At 35.2% G+C, this 16750-nt stretch overlaps 1 protein-coding gene across 4 annotated transcripts in view; it reads left to right on the top strand.

Moving 5' to 3' along the window:
- Positions 1-14082, top strand: part of LOC149775373 (uncharacterized) — a 222416-nt gene extending 208334 nt beyond the window's left edge. For all 4 annotated transcript variants that reach the window (XM_089943284.1, XM_089943282.1, XM_089943281.1 and 1 more), the window contains 3 exons: positions 10035-10445; positions 10918-11138; positions 11494-14082. In XM_089943284.1, coding sequence (XP_089799410.1) covers positions 10035-10445; positions 10918-11138; positions 11494-12891 — 2030 coding nt within the window. In that variant the 3' untranslated portion in view covers positions 12892-14082. The remainder of the gene's footprint in view (positions 1-10034; positions 10446-10917; positions 11139-11493) is intronic.
- The last annotated feature ends 2668 nt before the right edge of the window (positions 14083-16750 follow it).

The following is a 16750-nucleotide window of genomic DNA, read 5'->3' as shown; positions in this document are numbered from 1 at the left end:
CCTGATGGAAAATGAACCACATAGGATGATGCCCCCTGCCTCCCGTTTTCTTACAGTGTTTCATTCCTAGAGATTAACACAGCTACTGGTATTTGATAATTCAAGGTCAATACTGTAATCTGGTAATTAAATATTAGCTTTAAGATGTGTTTGTTTTATTTTTTATTTTAACCTTTTGAAACAAGAATTATAAATCAAGGGTATCCAATACCTGTAATTTTAAATCGATATGTGAGGTAAGTAAGGATAGAGAGAAAATAGAGAAAAAGCATAAGGTATTCAAACAATAGTAATACTAAAAATGAAAAAATACTAAAAATGAAAGAAAAAATAATACAAAATAACAGTAGATGAAAATCTAATTTAATACTTATTCAAATCGATCCTTCAATCGAGTACAACTGTTGTTGAAACATTTAAATCCTCCATTTTATCCATGCATTTGTAATCCAAAAGAACAAAAGTCCTGTAAAATACTATAAATATTTCTTGAAACACTATTATTAATGAAACACTATGTATATACACTAATTACAGCAAAGTATTAAAGCTAACACTTCACAGATTTTTGGACAAAGCCACTGTATCGTGTCAATCAAGTCTTATGGTAATCACAAATGCTTCTCAGGTAAATGATCCCCAAATTGCTGAATTAAACAAGTCCAGCTTTCTCAAAACCACTGATAATTAGGTCCAATCTTTCACTAATTGAGCTGCAATTATCCATTCAGTGTGAATTGGCTTGATTAATGAGGTTGCAAGGTTTACTAATACTGTGCACTGATCGTCACCATTAACATCTTTTTCCTTAATGGCGTCCATGACCTGTTTAGCATACAACTCATGGAAGTGTGACTTTAATTCTTTAATAACCGATTGGCCTACTGTTGTTGGCTTCCATAATGTTGAGCACTGAAATGAAAACATGGCAAAAGTTATTAATCTTGACAGGTGTTTTATTTTTGCTCATAGAGATGGAAGTATTGTTTTAGTGTTGTTGGCTGCATCGGTTTGACTGATGTTATTCATTTAGTCAAAAACACGGTGTGAGTATTGAACTTGCCAGGTCTTTGATTTGTGCTCATACAGGTGGTAGGATTGCTTTAAACATTAAAGTGACCGCCATTTGCGTCTGCATAATTTTATTCTTTTTTATTCTTTATTTTGGGTATTTGTAGAGGTTAAACCTTGAAATTAAATACCTACTAATATGCAAACTTTGACAGGCAAAACCATGAATTTAAGTACCCACAAAAATGACTTCTTTTACAAAACCACGAAAATTGAACCCAACGAAAATAAATTATACTACAGTAAACAATTTTACAAAATAAGGCACCATCTGTTTGCCAATTTGCTTACATACACACTCAATAGAACATGGTTTCTTTGAATTATGTTGGAGGGCCAGTCAATTTCACAAGATAATTGCAATGATAAGGATTAAATGTTAATTAGTTACATTGGCTCTCTTGCCTGCTTACTTAGTCCTACCTTTAGTTGTTGTGCAGATTGGCCATGGCTGACCAGGGGAGAGTCACGGAGTTGAATCATAAGGAGAAATGACACCTCCTTTCAGACTTTCACGTGCATTTGACCCAAAAGCTCTTGTCCCAGAAAGCCTTGCTTTCAGTAAGAATGGCTGAAGATGTATCCTAACTAAACAAGCCTTCTAAGACAAAAGGAATACACCAAAATAGTTTTTAAAATGTAGTTTAAATAATATTGTTGAGTATCATCTAGAGGATGATATAAATAATTAACTTAAGTAAAGCTAACACGGAATGATCATCATTTTTTTGAATTTCTTAAAATGAAAATTAGAATGGACACAATTGAATATTCACAAGCAAAAGCAAAGCAAGGTAAAAAAACAAGCCAGAAGAATCAAAGACGAAATGTTAATTGTAAACAAATCGCTTAATCGAAGAAGTGATACAGAGATTATAGCACATATCAGTAATAACCTAACCAAATTAGAAGAAATGAGATAACACATATAGAAGGAATAATGTAAAGATTAAATGCAAGATGGTATGCATACTTTGGTAAAAGAATTCAAAATAATTTCTTTACATGGAAAAGAGAAACTACACCAACAAAACAAGGAAGAAAGGAATTTTAGAAGACAGAGGTTAACAGATCAAATGAAATACTGAGTCAGCAAAAAAGATTTTATGAAAACATTTATAGCTGCAAAACTAACAGTAATCTACAAGAACACACATCATTATGCATAATTAAGAAAATCACCAGTACAGATGTCGAGAAAACATCATGCAAGAGTAATCTGACCTTCCCTTAGTGTGTTTTAATGTTTAAACGGGACAGCTCCGGTGTCCTAGGTGGTTAGAGCATCCACCTTAGATGCAGGAGGTATCGGGTTCTAACCCCAGCCAAGTCATATCAGAGACTTAGAAAAATGCTGCTGGCAGCTACCTTGCTTGGCGCTCAGCATTAAGAGGTTAGTATTAGGACTGGTCGGACTGGTGTCAGGATAATGTGACTGGGTAGGACATCATGCTACATGTCTGCATTATGATGCCCCATTGCTAGACATCACTATAAACTGCCACACTGCAGACATCTTAGCGATATGACTCTGATAGTTAAAAGCTATGTTAAAATCAAAACACACATGCTTCATATCATTGGTATGATGCCCCAATGCTAGGCATCACTGGGTGGGACATAGTGCAACATGTCTGCAGCATAATGCCCCAGTGCTGGACATCATTATAGACTGCAAGACTGCAGAGATCATAGCGATATGACTGGAAAATTGTTAAAGCTGTGTTTAATATCCAAATCACAATACACGCATTTTAAATAAAAGATGATGAAACAGTCCTGGTTCTGATGATTGATGGTCAGATTATTTTTAGTTCTTTTGGAGACTAATTTCATTGTTTAAAGTGGACCATAAAATAGCATCAGTTTCAACAGCTGATATGCTTAAGAGGGTATTTCCTTCTGTTATAAGTGATACATGTAATTAGAATGATTTTATGAAAGGGAGATTTGTGTCATCGACAGTGGACATCTATCACAGTTCTTTCATTTAGAGAGAGGGTGCTGTCTTGGAGAGTCATTAGCCCTTTACCTATTTTATTATACTTATTCCAGTTGATCTCAGGAACAATAGAAATGTTAATAGTATCTTTTATAATGACAGAGAATTTCAACTAGATCAATACAGAGATGATGCCATTTCACTATTTGATGGCTGCCCCGTCTTTTAGATCTACCATAGAAACACTTAAAGATTTTGCATTTTCGCTGGTTTATATTGCCATATATTAAAATCAAGTCTTTAATTGAAGCAAATTCTCATAAGAAAAAAAACTATGCTCATATATTGAATTATTTGGTCTGCTTCCTTTCAAAATTTAGTGATAAAATTCTCTTTAAACTGAAATGATGCAGTGATCATCATTACATTTTGAAGCATTATGTCAGTAGGCTCATACTAATAATTTCATTAAATATTTCTCTATTATTTCAAAAATAAATGGTTAACGGAAAGACAGATAATTAAATTAACAAAGGAACACTCTTACAAATGGACTCGTAGCAAAAAAGAATTAAAAAATTTGTACTTAAAGATTTGGTAAAGAACAAATAAACCTGATACATGATTGAAAGCATGAGGCTTGGTCAAGACAATTAAGGTGCCAGACACATCATCCAACCTGGAAAAAATCTCTTAATTTTAGCAAAGAAGAGCACCAAAGATAAAAACTTAATTACCTTTGAGTTTAAATTCATGCATAGAATTATTGTAACAAATCAGTTTTGAAATGGTTTATTTCTTTGATGATGATACATGTACATTTAGTAAACAATAAAATATAGTGAAAATATCGAACACCTATTTAATGATTGTTATTGAAGAGTTTCGGAAATCCTTTGCTGCATAGATTAAAAATTACCTACCAAAGATTTAAAAAAGACATGTTTTCTTTGAAAATGATGAGTTTGGTATCTAATATTTTTATCTTGATTGCAAAATGTACAAGTCTCATTGTGCTTCCCAATTTTTTTACAAGTTACAAAAGTATAATTTTATACTTAAGAAAATTGGAAAAATATTTAACAAAGCTGTATAATAAAATGTACATGTTTCAGAAAGAGTAGACCCTTTTTTAACCTTCAACAGCTTTTACGAAAAATACAGCCAAACATTTATCTGCCATTGAGTTCTGTATTTTTATGTAATATTTCCACTCTAAGTAACACCCTTTTTTCGTTGATGTGCATTATCACATGTTCAAATTTTTCTGTCTGTGTCTGTCTGTCTGTCTGTCTGTGAGAGAGAGAAAGATTTTGTATTTATATCTATTAATACAGATTGTGTAAAATAGGAGTTAGGATTTTTCAGCAGTTATGTATAACACCCAAAACACTGTATCAAGTGGTGTCAAAGGGAATCCTGATGTTTCAAATGCTGAAATCTCAATTTTAAAAAAATATGTAAAAATATCCACTGTTGTGGCATAACGAAAGGCTATATTTGTGAGTTACTATTTGATTAAAGTATAGCATTTGCCTTTGCAGACTTGAAACACACATTAGGTTTTACACACCTAATTAGATGTAAACTCAAATTTTTTAAGGAATCAGTTTTCATATTTCGTATAAAAAGGTAAGTTATTGAGGCTAAAATGGGGTCGTGAGTTGTATATGAAACAGTGGAGGACAGCTCTGAAAACCCACTATTTTAAAAAGTACAGCAGGAAAAGAAATCTTTACAAACGTATGAACAATTACAAAGTATGTGCAAATACAGTGAGAAACTCTTGCAGACATTTTTTGAGCTTGACATAGCATTCACCAAAGCAGCTATATGCATGGTTGTCTATACATACATAAAAGCACATCCCAGATAAAGGTCACCTGTTTCAATGTCTGTCTATACATTCGCAAAAGCACATCCCAGATAAAGGTCACCTGTTTCAATGTCTGTCTATACATACGCAAAAGCACATCCCAGATAAAGGTCACCTGTTTCAATGTCTGTCTATACATACGCAAAAGCACATCCCAGATAAAGGTCACCTGTTTCAATGTCTGTCTATACATACGTAAATACACATCCCAGATAAAGATCGCCTGTTTCAATGTCTGTCTATACATACGTAAAAGCACATCCCAGATAAAGGTCACCTGTTTCAATGTCTGTCTATACATACGTAAAAGCACATCCCAGATAAAGGTCACCTGTTTCAATGTCTGTCTATACATACATAAATACACATCCCAGATTAAGGTCAGTGTTAAAGTGCTCTAGATTAAACTTAGTGTTAAAGATTTATTTTTGTTAATTTGTACCTAAACAAAAGCAGACAGTAAACAGGCAGTCTCATTTTATGAATGTACAGATAGACTATAACTACATTGTGATTTCTCAACCACATTTTGATGGATATCGGGTGACGAGTGATGTTCACATGAAATTCTGTATACCATATTTTGCTGTGTATAACACCATTTTTTACCTAATTTTCTTATTTCCAGGAGGGGGTGCATGTTTTATGGAAGAACTTTAAGAAGTTCTTTTTTCCAAGTCGATCTGATGAAAGGATAAAGGCACTTTAGCTGCATGATATATTAAATTTTTTGCATTGTAACGTAATTGTTTATCAGTACTCATTGTGAAATACTAAGTCTGTTGCATTGTAAATAAATTGTTTGCTGGTACTCCTTGTAAATATTAAATCTTTTTCATTATAGCTAAATTGTTTACCGGAACTCCTTGTGAAATATTAAATCCATGACATTGTAACTAATTTGTTTATCAGTATTCCTTGTGAAATATTAAATCCATGACATTGTAACTAATTTTGTTTTTAAATTGTTTATCAGTATTCCTTGTGAAATATTAAATCCATTTCATTGTGACTAAATTGTTTACCAGTACTATGTGAGGTATTAAATCAGTTACATTTTAACTAATTTTTTTACCTGTACTCGTGAAATATTAAATCAGTTACATTGTAACTAATTTGTTTTAAATTGTTTACCAGCACTCCTTATGAAATATTAAATCAGTTGCATTGTAACTAAATTGTTTTTAAATTGTTTATCAGTATTCCTTGTGAAATATTAAATCCGTTGCATTGTGACTAAATTGTTTACCAGTACTCTTTGAAATATTAAATGTTACATTGTAACTAATTTGTTTACTAGTAATTGTGAAATGTTAAATATGTTACACTGTAACTAAATTGTTTTAAATTATTTACCAGTACTCATTGTGAAATATTCAATCTGTTACATTGTATCTAAATTGTTTACCGGTACTCTGTGAAGTATTAAATCCATTGCATTTTGACTCAATTGTTTACCAGTACCCATTGTGAAATATTAAATCTGTTACATTGTAACTAAATTGTTTGCCAATGCTAGCCTTATTAAGCAAATAAATAATGCCTACAAAGCCTTTATAGTCTTGTTCTTTGATTGCTTATATTAGTCAGCTTGTTTCATTTCACATCACTGAGTAGCTTATTTTCAGTGACGAGATGGAAATACATGTACATAATGACAGGTAACTTGTTCTAAAGCTGTGCAAAGTACCACATTGCAGTAGAACAACTATACTGATTACTGTAATTGTATCATACCTTTTCAGTATTTGATAAATGTGGATCTAATAAAAAGTTTTCTTCATTTATTTTTGGTCGAATTGAAACATAATATTTAATATTAACATTTGCATGAGAGGCACCTTTCGGGGACATCTTTTTCATGACTACATTGAGTCTGTTACAGTAACATTGTTACATATCACAAAACAATATAATATATGAAATCAGAATGTTTTTATTCTTTAAATTAAATGTGGGTCTTGGTATTATTTCTCATCATAAATAAATGTATTTGATATTTCTTTGCAACTATACAGTGATCATAGATTCAGTGTGTGCCTTTTCATGGTAATCAGTGCCGGTTTAAGTCTTGATGTGCTAAACATAGTTACATTGTGTTGACTGGGTAAATTTGCAGTGTATTTACTTATCTTCAGAAAATAAGCTTGGTTCTTTGTTTTATTTCTTTTCTTAAACCACAGTATTTGATAATTTTTTACAAATCAGTGAGTGGTGTTTACTGGACATGTTGTGGTGTTTCTAAGCTTGGTCAGGGCCAGCTAAAGCTTCAATGTACCAAACATAATTACATTTCATTGTCTTGGCAAATTCTTTCTTGGACACAATGATATTTTAGAGGTGTCATGATATTCCAGATAAAATACTGGACCTGAACATAGCATTATTCTGTTCAATCTTGAAACACCAAGAATTTGAGACAGACGACATTCAGTGACTTTTTGAGGGTAATGACAAAGAGGAATTTGAGACAGACAACGACATTCAGTGACTTTTTGAGGGTAATGACAAAGAGGAATTTGAGACAGACAACAACATTAAGTGACTTTTTGAGGGTAATGACAAAAAGGAATTTGAGACAGACAACATTCAGTGACTTTTTGAGGGTAATGACAAAAAGGAATTTGAGACAGACAACAACATTCAGTGACTTTTTGAGGGTAATGACAAAAAGGAATTTGAGACAAACAACAACATTAAGTGACTTTTTGAGGGTAATGACAAAGAGGAATTTGAGACAGACAACAACAGTAAGTGACTTTTTGACGGTAATGACAAAGAGGAATTTGAGACAGACAACAACATTCAGTGACTTTTTGACAGTAATGACAAAGAGGAATTTGAGACAGACAACAACATTCAGTGACTTTTTGAGGGTAATGACAAAGAGGAATTTGAGACAGACAACAACATTCAGTGACTTTTTGAGGGTAATGACAAAGAGGAATTTGAGACAGACAACAACATTCAGTGACTTTTTGAGGGTAATGACAAAGAGGAATTTGAGGGATTTGATGCAGCAGACTTTACTGCATTAACAAAGCAAATCTTAAAAACATCCCTTTTAAGGACAAGCCTTAAAGTTGAAAATATATACTTTCAGTATTGCTATTTTTTTAGAATTCTTTTACGATATCTGTAGAAAAAGTATTGGTCATGATCGGGTGCTGCATACTGACAGGAAAGATCAGGGAAACAGTCAACAAGTAATGAGCTGTGCACTATACAAAATGGCAGAATGTCATCACACTTTGAGAATGGAGTGAAATTAACACAGTTTTAAAAATGTATATCAGATGCACATAACATGGCATGACTAAGTTTTTTCCCTTCAGTATAGGTCAAAATTCGCATTGCACAATATATACTGCTCCCCTGATGACTCACAAACCCGAGCGGTGTCCAGTTTGGATCCCATTTTATTGAACAAATTAGCCCTTATTTATGAAACAATATTTTCTCAATACACTATAAATAATAATATATGGCAAAATAGCGATCAATGAAAAATTCTGGTAAATGCTAACAGGTGGCAACATTGAAAGAAATAAACACCAATTAAACATGTCAGATGAAATTCATGTTTTAATCTTTGAATTCTGTTTCATTGTAAACATTATAATCCTGGCATATTCTCTTCTACTAAAATGTGAAAAAAGTTAATCGACCTTAACACTGATACACCCCAAAAGCCTTCTGTGAGAACCTAATTAAGTGCTGGCCATGTTTTTATCTACAACTTGGGGAAGGGTTTGTTACATTTTAAAAGTCTATGAAAAGAGGCCTGTGGTGTTTTATCACATTATTTATGTATTTTGTATTTAACGCATACAATTCCTATTAGAATAAGTTCATGTTGTCAATGTCATCTCTCAAAATCAATCCATTTTATTTGACCAATTAAACAGGATTTCATATATTATGTATTTAAGATTATTATATCATTAATTTATACTGATCATTTGTAAATGTTTAAATGGAGAATAAAAGAAATCTTGTGAAAGGTATTCTCAGTGAATGAAAAACTTTGTATCAAAGATAGGGTTACTGCTGCTGAAGTGAGATGAAAAGTTTGTAGTGAACTTAAAATTGCAGAGTTGACACTAAGAAGTTGGCTCAAGGATGAATGGAAATTTCAGGATTACTTCCATGATGTTGATATTGATGATGGGTTCAAGCGAAAACAGACACAGACTACAAAATACGTTGTGTATACCTGGTTCACAAAGCAGTGTGAACTAGGTGTTCCTAACTCTGGAATAGTTCTCAATGTCCAGGTAGAGAAAATGGCAATAGTATGGATAATGACTCTGATTTTATGACAAGCCATGGATGGCTTTGGAGGTTCCAGCACCAACATGGAATAAAACAAATTCCTTAATGGGAGAGATAACTATCAGCAAATCAGGCTATGAAATTTGAAGTGATATTTGTAAAGTGTGTCACAAACTGCAAATATTATCATGTTCTTACTTGAATTTTTTTTTCAGATAATTTTGTCAACCAATTAAATTAATTATTGTTAATGATTATTTTTTTTTTACATTCTGCTCTAACTGTATCCATCTTTCTGTCTGTCTATCTGTCCATCTGTCTGTATGGTGACAAAAGAATTTGAAAAAAAGAAAACCACACAAGTTTCATTGTTGTTGATACTCAAATTGAATGTTGATGTCTTTGAAAACAAAATCTTTTAATTTTGAATGAAAAAAAAAACTAAAATTATCCAATTCAGCACAAACAGCAGTGACAGTACACAATGTGTTTAGTGGTCAAGATGCTAAGTGTATGGAAACAATGTGAAATAATGTTTTAACATTCTCTTTAATATAATTTATCTTGAAATTAGAGGTAATTTATGAAGAAAAGCAACTACTGTTATAATGTGATATTTATCAACAATCAATTTCACTATGATTATAAAATGGATATTCTATAATGTAATCTGCCACCAGCCCTTCCCCCCATACTTTCACCTCCCTCTGTCAGTATCCAGTTTTTATTGGTTCCTCTGGAACTCGTGCCCACGCTTATTGAGCGGTCTTTGTTTTTGGACCCTGTTGTCTTCAGGTTATCGAGGGAGTGGTGTACATCAGTGCATATTATACACACCAAAAATACTTATTGATTTTTCTTATTTTATAGATAACAGTATCAAGCCCTTACACGATACCCCCTCATCATCACAAGGGATGAGTTCTGCTCACCACACTCAATCGTCAGGGAGCTCCAGATCAGCCTCCCCTAAAGGGGACATCCAGGCGGACTCAGCAAGGTCCAGACCTCAGTCAGGAGGTGGGGTCAGCTATTCCCACCTTGGTCATAAAAGGTGGAAGATGATCCAGGAGAGTGAACAGGCAAGCAGCAGTGCTCAAGGCAGTGAGGACTCGGGCAGTGAAGTGGTGTCACAGTCCTCGCATGGTGGGCTGTCTGAGGAACATGGTCAGCGCAGCATTCTGGGTCAGGAGAGTGAGCGTCACATGATTAAGCCTGACCAGTCTTATTCTCCAAAAGGCAAGCGACATGCTGCTTCCATGGAGCCAGTGTCGCCACCAGGTGAACATGAGACTGCTGCTCTTTATTTGTTGTAGTAACAGAAGCTGACTTAAACGTCAATGCCATAGATTGTAATAGATGATGCAGGGTAATCTGAAAGTGTTATGTATATTTCTGAAATGTGTCAGTTTACATACTGGATTCTTTTTCCATGCAAAAAAGTATGATTGCATAGACATTTATTGCAATAACTCTGTAAATTTTTAATATTTTAAAGTCCATAAATGTACTGTTGTTGGTAGCAGGTAATAATATTCTAAACGCAAAATATTTCAACTTAAATTTCTAAGTCATGGATGTAATTACTGAATTTACATATATTTACTTGACATCACTGATATTTTAGCCCTTATTTCAAAATTAAAATTAAAATAGGACTTTTGGCACCATAATGTTTGAATAACCCATGTTTTGCATTTTAGTACCTGAAAAATTGTACTTTCTGACTGTGTAGATATGACTCCAATTACAGGTCAGGCTGACAGCAGCTCCACAACCATGCAAGGAAGCTCAGGAGACCCAAAAGGAACCAGTTCCTTGGGGCCTAGGAGATTCCAGAGTCAGCCCCCAGATATTTCTGTGTCACCTCTGCTGTATGTAAGGAACAAGATTGAGGAATGCCTTCAGGATGAAGACAGTAGGATGACCAGTGGTCAGCAACACTCACAGCAACCCAGAATGTCTCACTTACAGGTAAGATTTTTATATATATTGGAAAATAAACTGACTTTTGGATTCCTGAAAGCCAGCTCGGGACCAAAGTCCCTTGCTCCTGAGAACCTAAAAAAATGTTAAACCTACATGGAGGACGTGAGATGAAAAAGATCTTTAAATAAGCTTCATTGGAGACACAGAGCCCTTTGGATTCACACATATTATCTTCCAACTAGGCTCACCATTTTTTTTGTTGTTGTCAAAAGCAAACAGATGAACACAGTTGCCAAACACCACCTACAGTAGAACATAGTGTGCATTACTCTTTAGATTCTCACAATCATGGCTGCTATATAAAGTTTCCACATATCTTTTTTTTTGTTTTTTTTTTCAGGTTCCTCAGCAACAACAGCAGCAGCAGCAGCAGACTCATGGCCAAAGAACCCAGACCCCAGTATCTTCACAAATGGGAGGACAAAGGGACCCATCTCCTGGGGTTCTGCCCAAACAGCCAAGACAGTTGGATGTGTACCTTGGCTCCAGTTCCATGGAATCACATCCATCTTCATCAGGGCAGTCCAAAACTGACCCCTCTGCGTCTCCTACCAGCTCCTCTCAAACCTCTCCTGACCAACGGCAGTCCCCTGCTGACCAAGAGGAAGATTCATCTAAGATGATGAATTCTCATCAGAAAGCCCAACCACATCCTCAGTCACACTCACCAGTACCCTTGGGGGACCATGGTTCCAATGGGGGACAAGGAGCTCAACACCCTCATGCTCATGGAAAGAAGAGAATGATTACCCGGCAAAGAGTGCGCTATGATCCAGACAATCCTGGAATGAAAATTACACTGGCCACTACCACCCGAGAACATCAGCCAAAAAGTGCACCCTCGTTGATGCCAGAAACACAGAGAGCATCTACATCCAGTGACAAGAAGGGTCCCAAGTCTCTGTATGACTTCCCAGATAGCCCAGATGATGACAATATTTTGAGAAGGACTCCAAGCAGCTATATGGCACTTAATAGTACAACTCGAAGCCCAAGACGGGGAGTGGTTGACAGCACAGATAGCAGATCTATGCGTTCATCTGCAGATGAGACATCTCGAGCTCCAGAAGGCAATGCAGAGAGTTCTGGTGATTTGTTGTCAGATTCTCAAGGGAGAGAAGCAACCTCCTTCGAAAGGGACAATGAAGCTCAAGGTGTGGAACGATATGGTGTATCAAGGGAGGAACATTCTGCAGACACATCTTACATGGATCCTAGCGGTCCAAAATCCAGTCGTGGGGGATCGAGAAAACAATCAAATGAAATTGATGATGGTTCTAACATTTCTCACACAAGTGCTGACAGCACAGATAGACTTGTTGTTGATGATATTGACAGTTCTTCAACAACTGGTGATGTTAGCTCTGGTTCACAACTACTTAGGCGTGGATCCAAGTCCTCCAGAGACAGTGAAGGTAGTGCTGATTACACGTCAGCATTAGACCATGTCTCACAGAGTCAGCAAGCAGATAGCAGTATGCATAGCTTATCAGGACATTCTCATCGCTCACGCAGTCCTCGCAGCTCCGAATCCCACTTCCCTCACTCCAGCTCTGATCTCCCAACAAGCATGGCTTCTTCCATCCAGAGCTCATCAGGGCTGGGATATTCTAGCAGGGGTCGACACAGCTCACGAATGGCAGCAGACAGCGAGTCTGGTCAGGAAAGTCGTGATACTGACTCGTATCCGCTTCTGTCTTCGCAATACGAGACCCTCTCTGAGGAAGATGAATCATGACTTTAGGCCACAGACCACATCAGGGACATTCAGGCGGCTTCAGATGTGTTGAATTCATGGGTGTATTGAACCAGGTGCAACATCCGAATTGTATCACATTCATCTTAATCCTTGAAGTGGAGTGTCTATTTTGCTCTTACAGTTCTAAAAGAAACTTCATCACATATGATACTCTCGTTTCACTGTTGTGTGTTTTGTGCTTTGGGGGGAGGGGTATTTTGGTTTCGTAATCAAGTTCATTTAACTTGCAAACAGAATATGATTGTTGGAGGGAAATGCAAACTGACAAGAATCGAATCTCCACATTCACTTTTTTCTGTGTCTGTCAGATCTCCAGTTAGGACTGTGGAGATCTTATTTTAATTAGATTGGATGGAGATGATACTGATAGCACCTTGCATGGAAAAGTTGTAAAGATTGCACACTTCTTTCACCATGTTGCAGATCAAGGATATTGATTTGGAATGGTCTTTTCTTAAGGTTGAAAACTACTTTGAGGTTCAGGGAGGTCAGTACTCCCTTGCTTGTCATTCAGAATATTTGATGGTTCATTTCAGAAGTGGTCACGTATTACTTGTAGCTCTTGTTAGCGTTTGTGCTCAGTTTGGAACCTATTTACCTGAGTTGTTTTACTTCTGTTAATGTTGATATGACTTTTTTCTGGCCAATTGAAAATCAGTGGAATGATGTACTGCCCGTATGAAAACATGAGAAAATGTTAGAAAAAAAGAAACAGAATTAATTCAAATCAGGGACACACTGTAATGGAAAATAAGATAATATTGAAAGATTTTGATAGTGTTTAATTGGATACTGTTTGAACTTTGTACATTTTAATTTTCATATGTACAGTCTTTTTTTATTTCCCCACACCCTTTTGTTTTTCATTTTGTTGCTGTGCATTTCATACAGTTTGCATACATGATTGGATGAGCGGAATTGGAACTGAAATGTTATCCTGCAATATATTTTTTGTTTTAGCATTTAAATCATGACTACTGATGTGAATTCTCTTCATAAAGGTATTTTTAATATCAACAAACTGTACCTATATTGCATATAATTAACATTGTTTCTTTGAAATTCGTGCACAAATTTGGTTGTCATGATGCTGCTCTATTTCAGATTCATTCTACCAGGAACACAAGAAAACAACATTCATGAAGTGTTGAATAAAGATTTTGACCTTTATTTCAGGTATACATAACTTGTTATCACCATTTTATTTGCCCACCATAAGGAAGAGCATACTGTGTTGTGATGTTGTGTGTCCATATGTCTGTCTTTTTGTTCCTATTTTATTTCTGCACAATAGATAGATTTTTTTTACCACCAACCATTGTTGGGGCCCCGAGTGGTCTAAAGCGCTTTTCGTTACGGATCACTGCCATCTCACCTCTGTCTGCGGCGGTTCGAGTCTGAGATTCAGCCAATGTGGGTATGTGAGAAAGCTTGCCAGTAGCTTCTCGTGGGTCGGTGGTTCTTTCCGGGGTTTTCCCGGGTTCTTCCTCCACCATTAATACTGGCCGCCATGTATAGCCTATCGTGTGCTGAAAAATGGCATTAAACCCCACAACAACAACAACAACCAACCATTGTCAGATTTTGTAATTAGTTTGCAATTAGGTCAAGGCTGCCTATCAATTTTGGACTTGTAAGTAGAAAGGTAAATCTTCTACGTCATAGGGACTGAAAGAAGTTCTAGACGATAACTTGATTTGTATACCAGATATCTTGACCAAACTTTGTAAATGGTTTGCAGCAAAGATAATAAAGACACTGATTGCTTTTGGTGTCAAAAGGTCAAGGTCATAATAATTCTAAGAAGAAAACTGGTTTTTGTATGATATACTCAGTTCTTTAACACTTACCATGACCAGACATTGTGGATGGCTTGCACTACAGCCGTGGAAAACACTTTTTCATTTTGGGTTAAAACATTCAAATATCAAGGTCACATGTACTGAAGAAGAAAAAAAAGTTTTCCATAAAACTAAGTTCCTCGACTGAAATTTGTTCATGGCTCACGTTGGAGATGAAGATCCCTATTAATTTGTAGGTTATAAGGGCATGGTAAGACGGATTGCAAGAAAATTTCTACAGAATAATTCAAGCCCTATGCCACACACCATGACCAACCTTTGCGCATGGTTTGCATGTGAAACAAGCAAGGCACCTGTTGATTTGGGGGTAAATAGGTCAGAGATCAAAGTCACTGAGACTGAATGAAGAAAAATTATTTCTGCAAAATAATTTGACTGGCAGGCATATAGTGTACCATTGACAGTACACTATTTAATTGATATCACCAAACATGTTCACCTTTAATTTGTTTCTTAAGCAGAAAGATTTTTCATTTTCATTCTGTTTAGGATTTGCTGTTTTGATGTATCTGAATGAGTGTTTTTGCATTTCTTTTGTTTTCTCATTTCTTTTTTTCTTCATGTTATCTATCACTATTGGTCACAACAAGGTAAAGAACATTTGGTGCCATATGCATAATGAATGATAATCAAATATTTCATTAACTAGATTTTGTACAAATTCGGATAATTTTCATCTTAAAATATATTGTGGCAGATGTGTGTGTGTGTGTGTTTACTTTAGGGAAGTTTATAAAAAGTTTCATAATTTTTTTCCTCAGTTTTTACACATAAACAGAAAATAAGACTAGATATGAAGCAGGCCATTTATCTAAACACAGAGGATAGAACAACGAGAAGAAAAATAGGGCAATGTTTACATATTGGAAGCCCAATCTCTCGAGCAGCCCAAAATTTCCCTCACAGACATACTGTAGTTCCTTGGCTGTAGTAAAATAAGACAAAAGAGGCAGGTACTTGTACAAGTTGACGTCGAAAGAAAGTATGTGTATCATAAACATTTCAAGATTTTGTGCACTTTGGTGTTTTTGAAAGACATTTTGTGTATTTATGACGTTATGTCAGGTTCATTTTTCAATTCTAGTAGATGAGGAAATGTTGAGGAGTATAGCTGAACTTGCATTCGCCAAAAAAGATGTATAACTAAAACTTTTATTTGAAAAAGATGCATTTTAGGCGATATAGTGCATAACAGATTTCGGATTTTTCAGAATGTGTCAGAAAGTGAAATTGCAACTATTACTTGAGCTAAAATAATGGAGCGGACTGGTCATTTTGTTAAATTTTTGGTTGAGGGATGAGAAAATTACCAACTTAAAAATAATATTTACCATAGCGCAAAATGAGTACCTCCACAATTTTGAACATATAAAACCTTATAATGAAATATGTTTTATTATAAAGGTACTCCGTGCGCACCTAATGAAAAAGTTCTTACTTTAAAAAAATAATATAGTTTCCAACTTACACTGCTTATTTAATTCAATTTTTTTCATGTTGCCCTTTGTGTTCATGTTAGGTCAGCAGGTAGAATGAACGGACAATAATCAGAAGTATTATATTCAGATTCTGTCAGTTTTAAAAAAAAAAAACTTTTTAATTCTTTCACAGTGAACATTTTTTCTTAGAAAAATAAATCATTTTGTTTTTATCTGAATAAATTGTACAGATAAATGCTACAAATGGTGAAGTAATTGTTTTGACTTGTAGTCTGAAAATGCATTACATGTGTGCAGCCAGCAAGGAGGTTATTGCCAAATTCTGGGACTATTTTTAAAACTACCGCTATGCACAGTCTGTAGTGTGTGTGTGTGTGGGGGGGGGGGGACATCAGCAGTGCAAGTCTTGCTTGAGTAAAGTTAAAAATGGTGGACTTGCCGACCCATTATTAGCACACCCCAGTGAAGTATAGGTAAGTTATTGTACTACACAGGCATCAGCATCCACATAGATAAAGCATATTCATGAGAACACAG

This window comes from Sinohyriopsis cumingii, chromosome 19, assembly GCF_028554795.1.
Source record: "Sinohyriopsis cumingii isolate HCF-2022 chromosome 19, ASM2855479v2, whole genome shotgun sequence".
Classification (NCBI taxonomy): domain Eukaryota; kingdom Metazoa; phylum Mollusca; class Bivalvia; order Unionida; family Unionidae; genus Sinohyriopsis; species Sinohyriopsis cumingii.
Note: the sequence above shows the minus strand (reverse complement) of the source record. Positions and strands in the feature narration are given on the sequence as shown.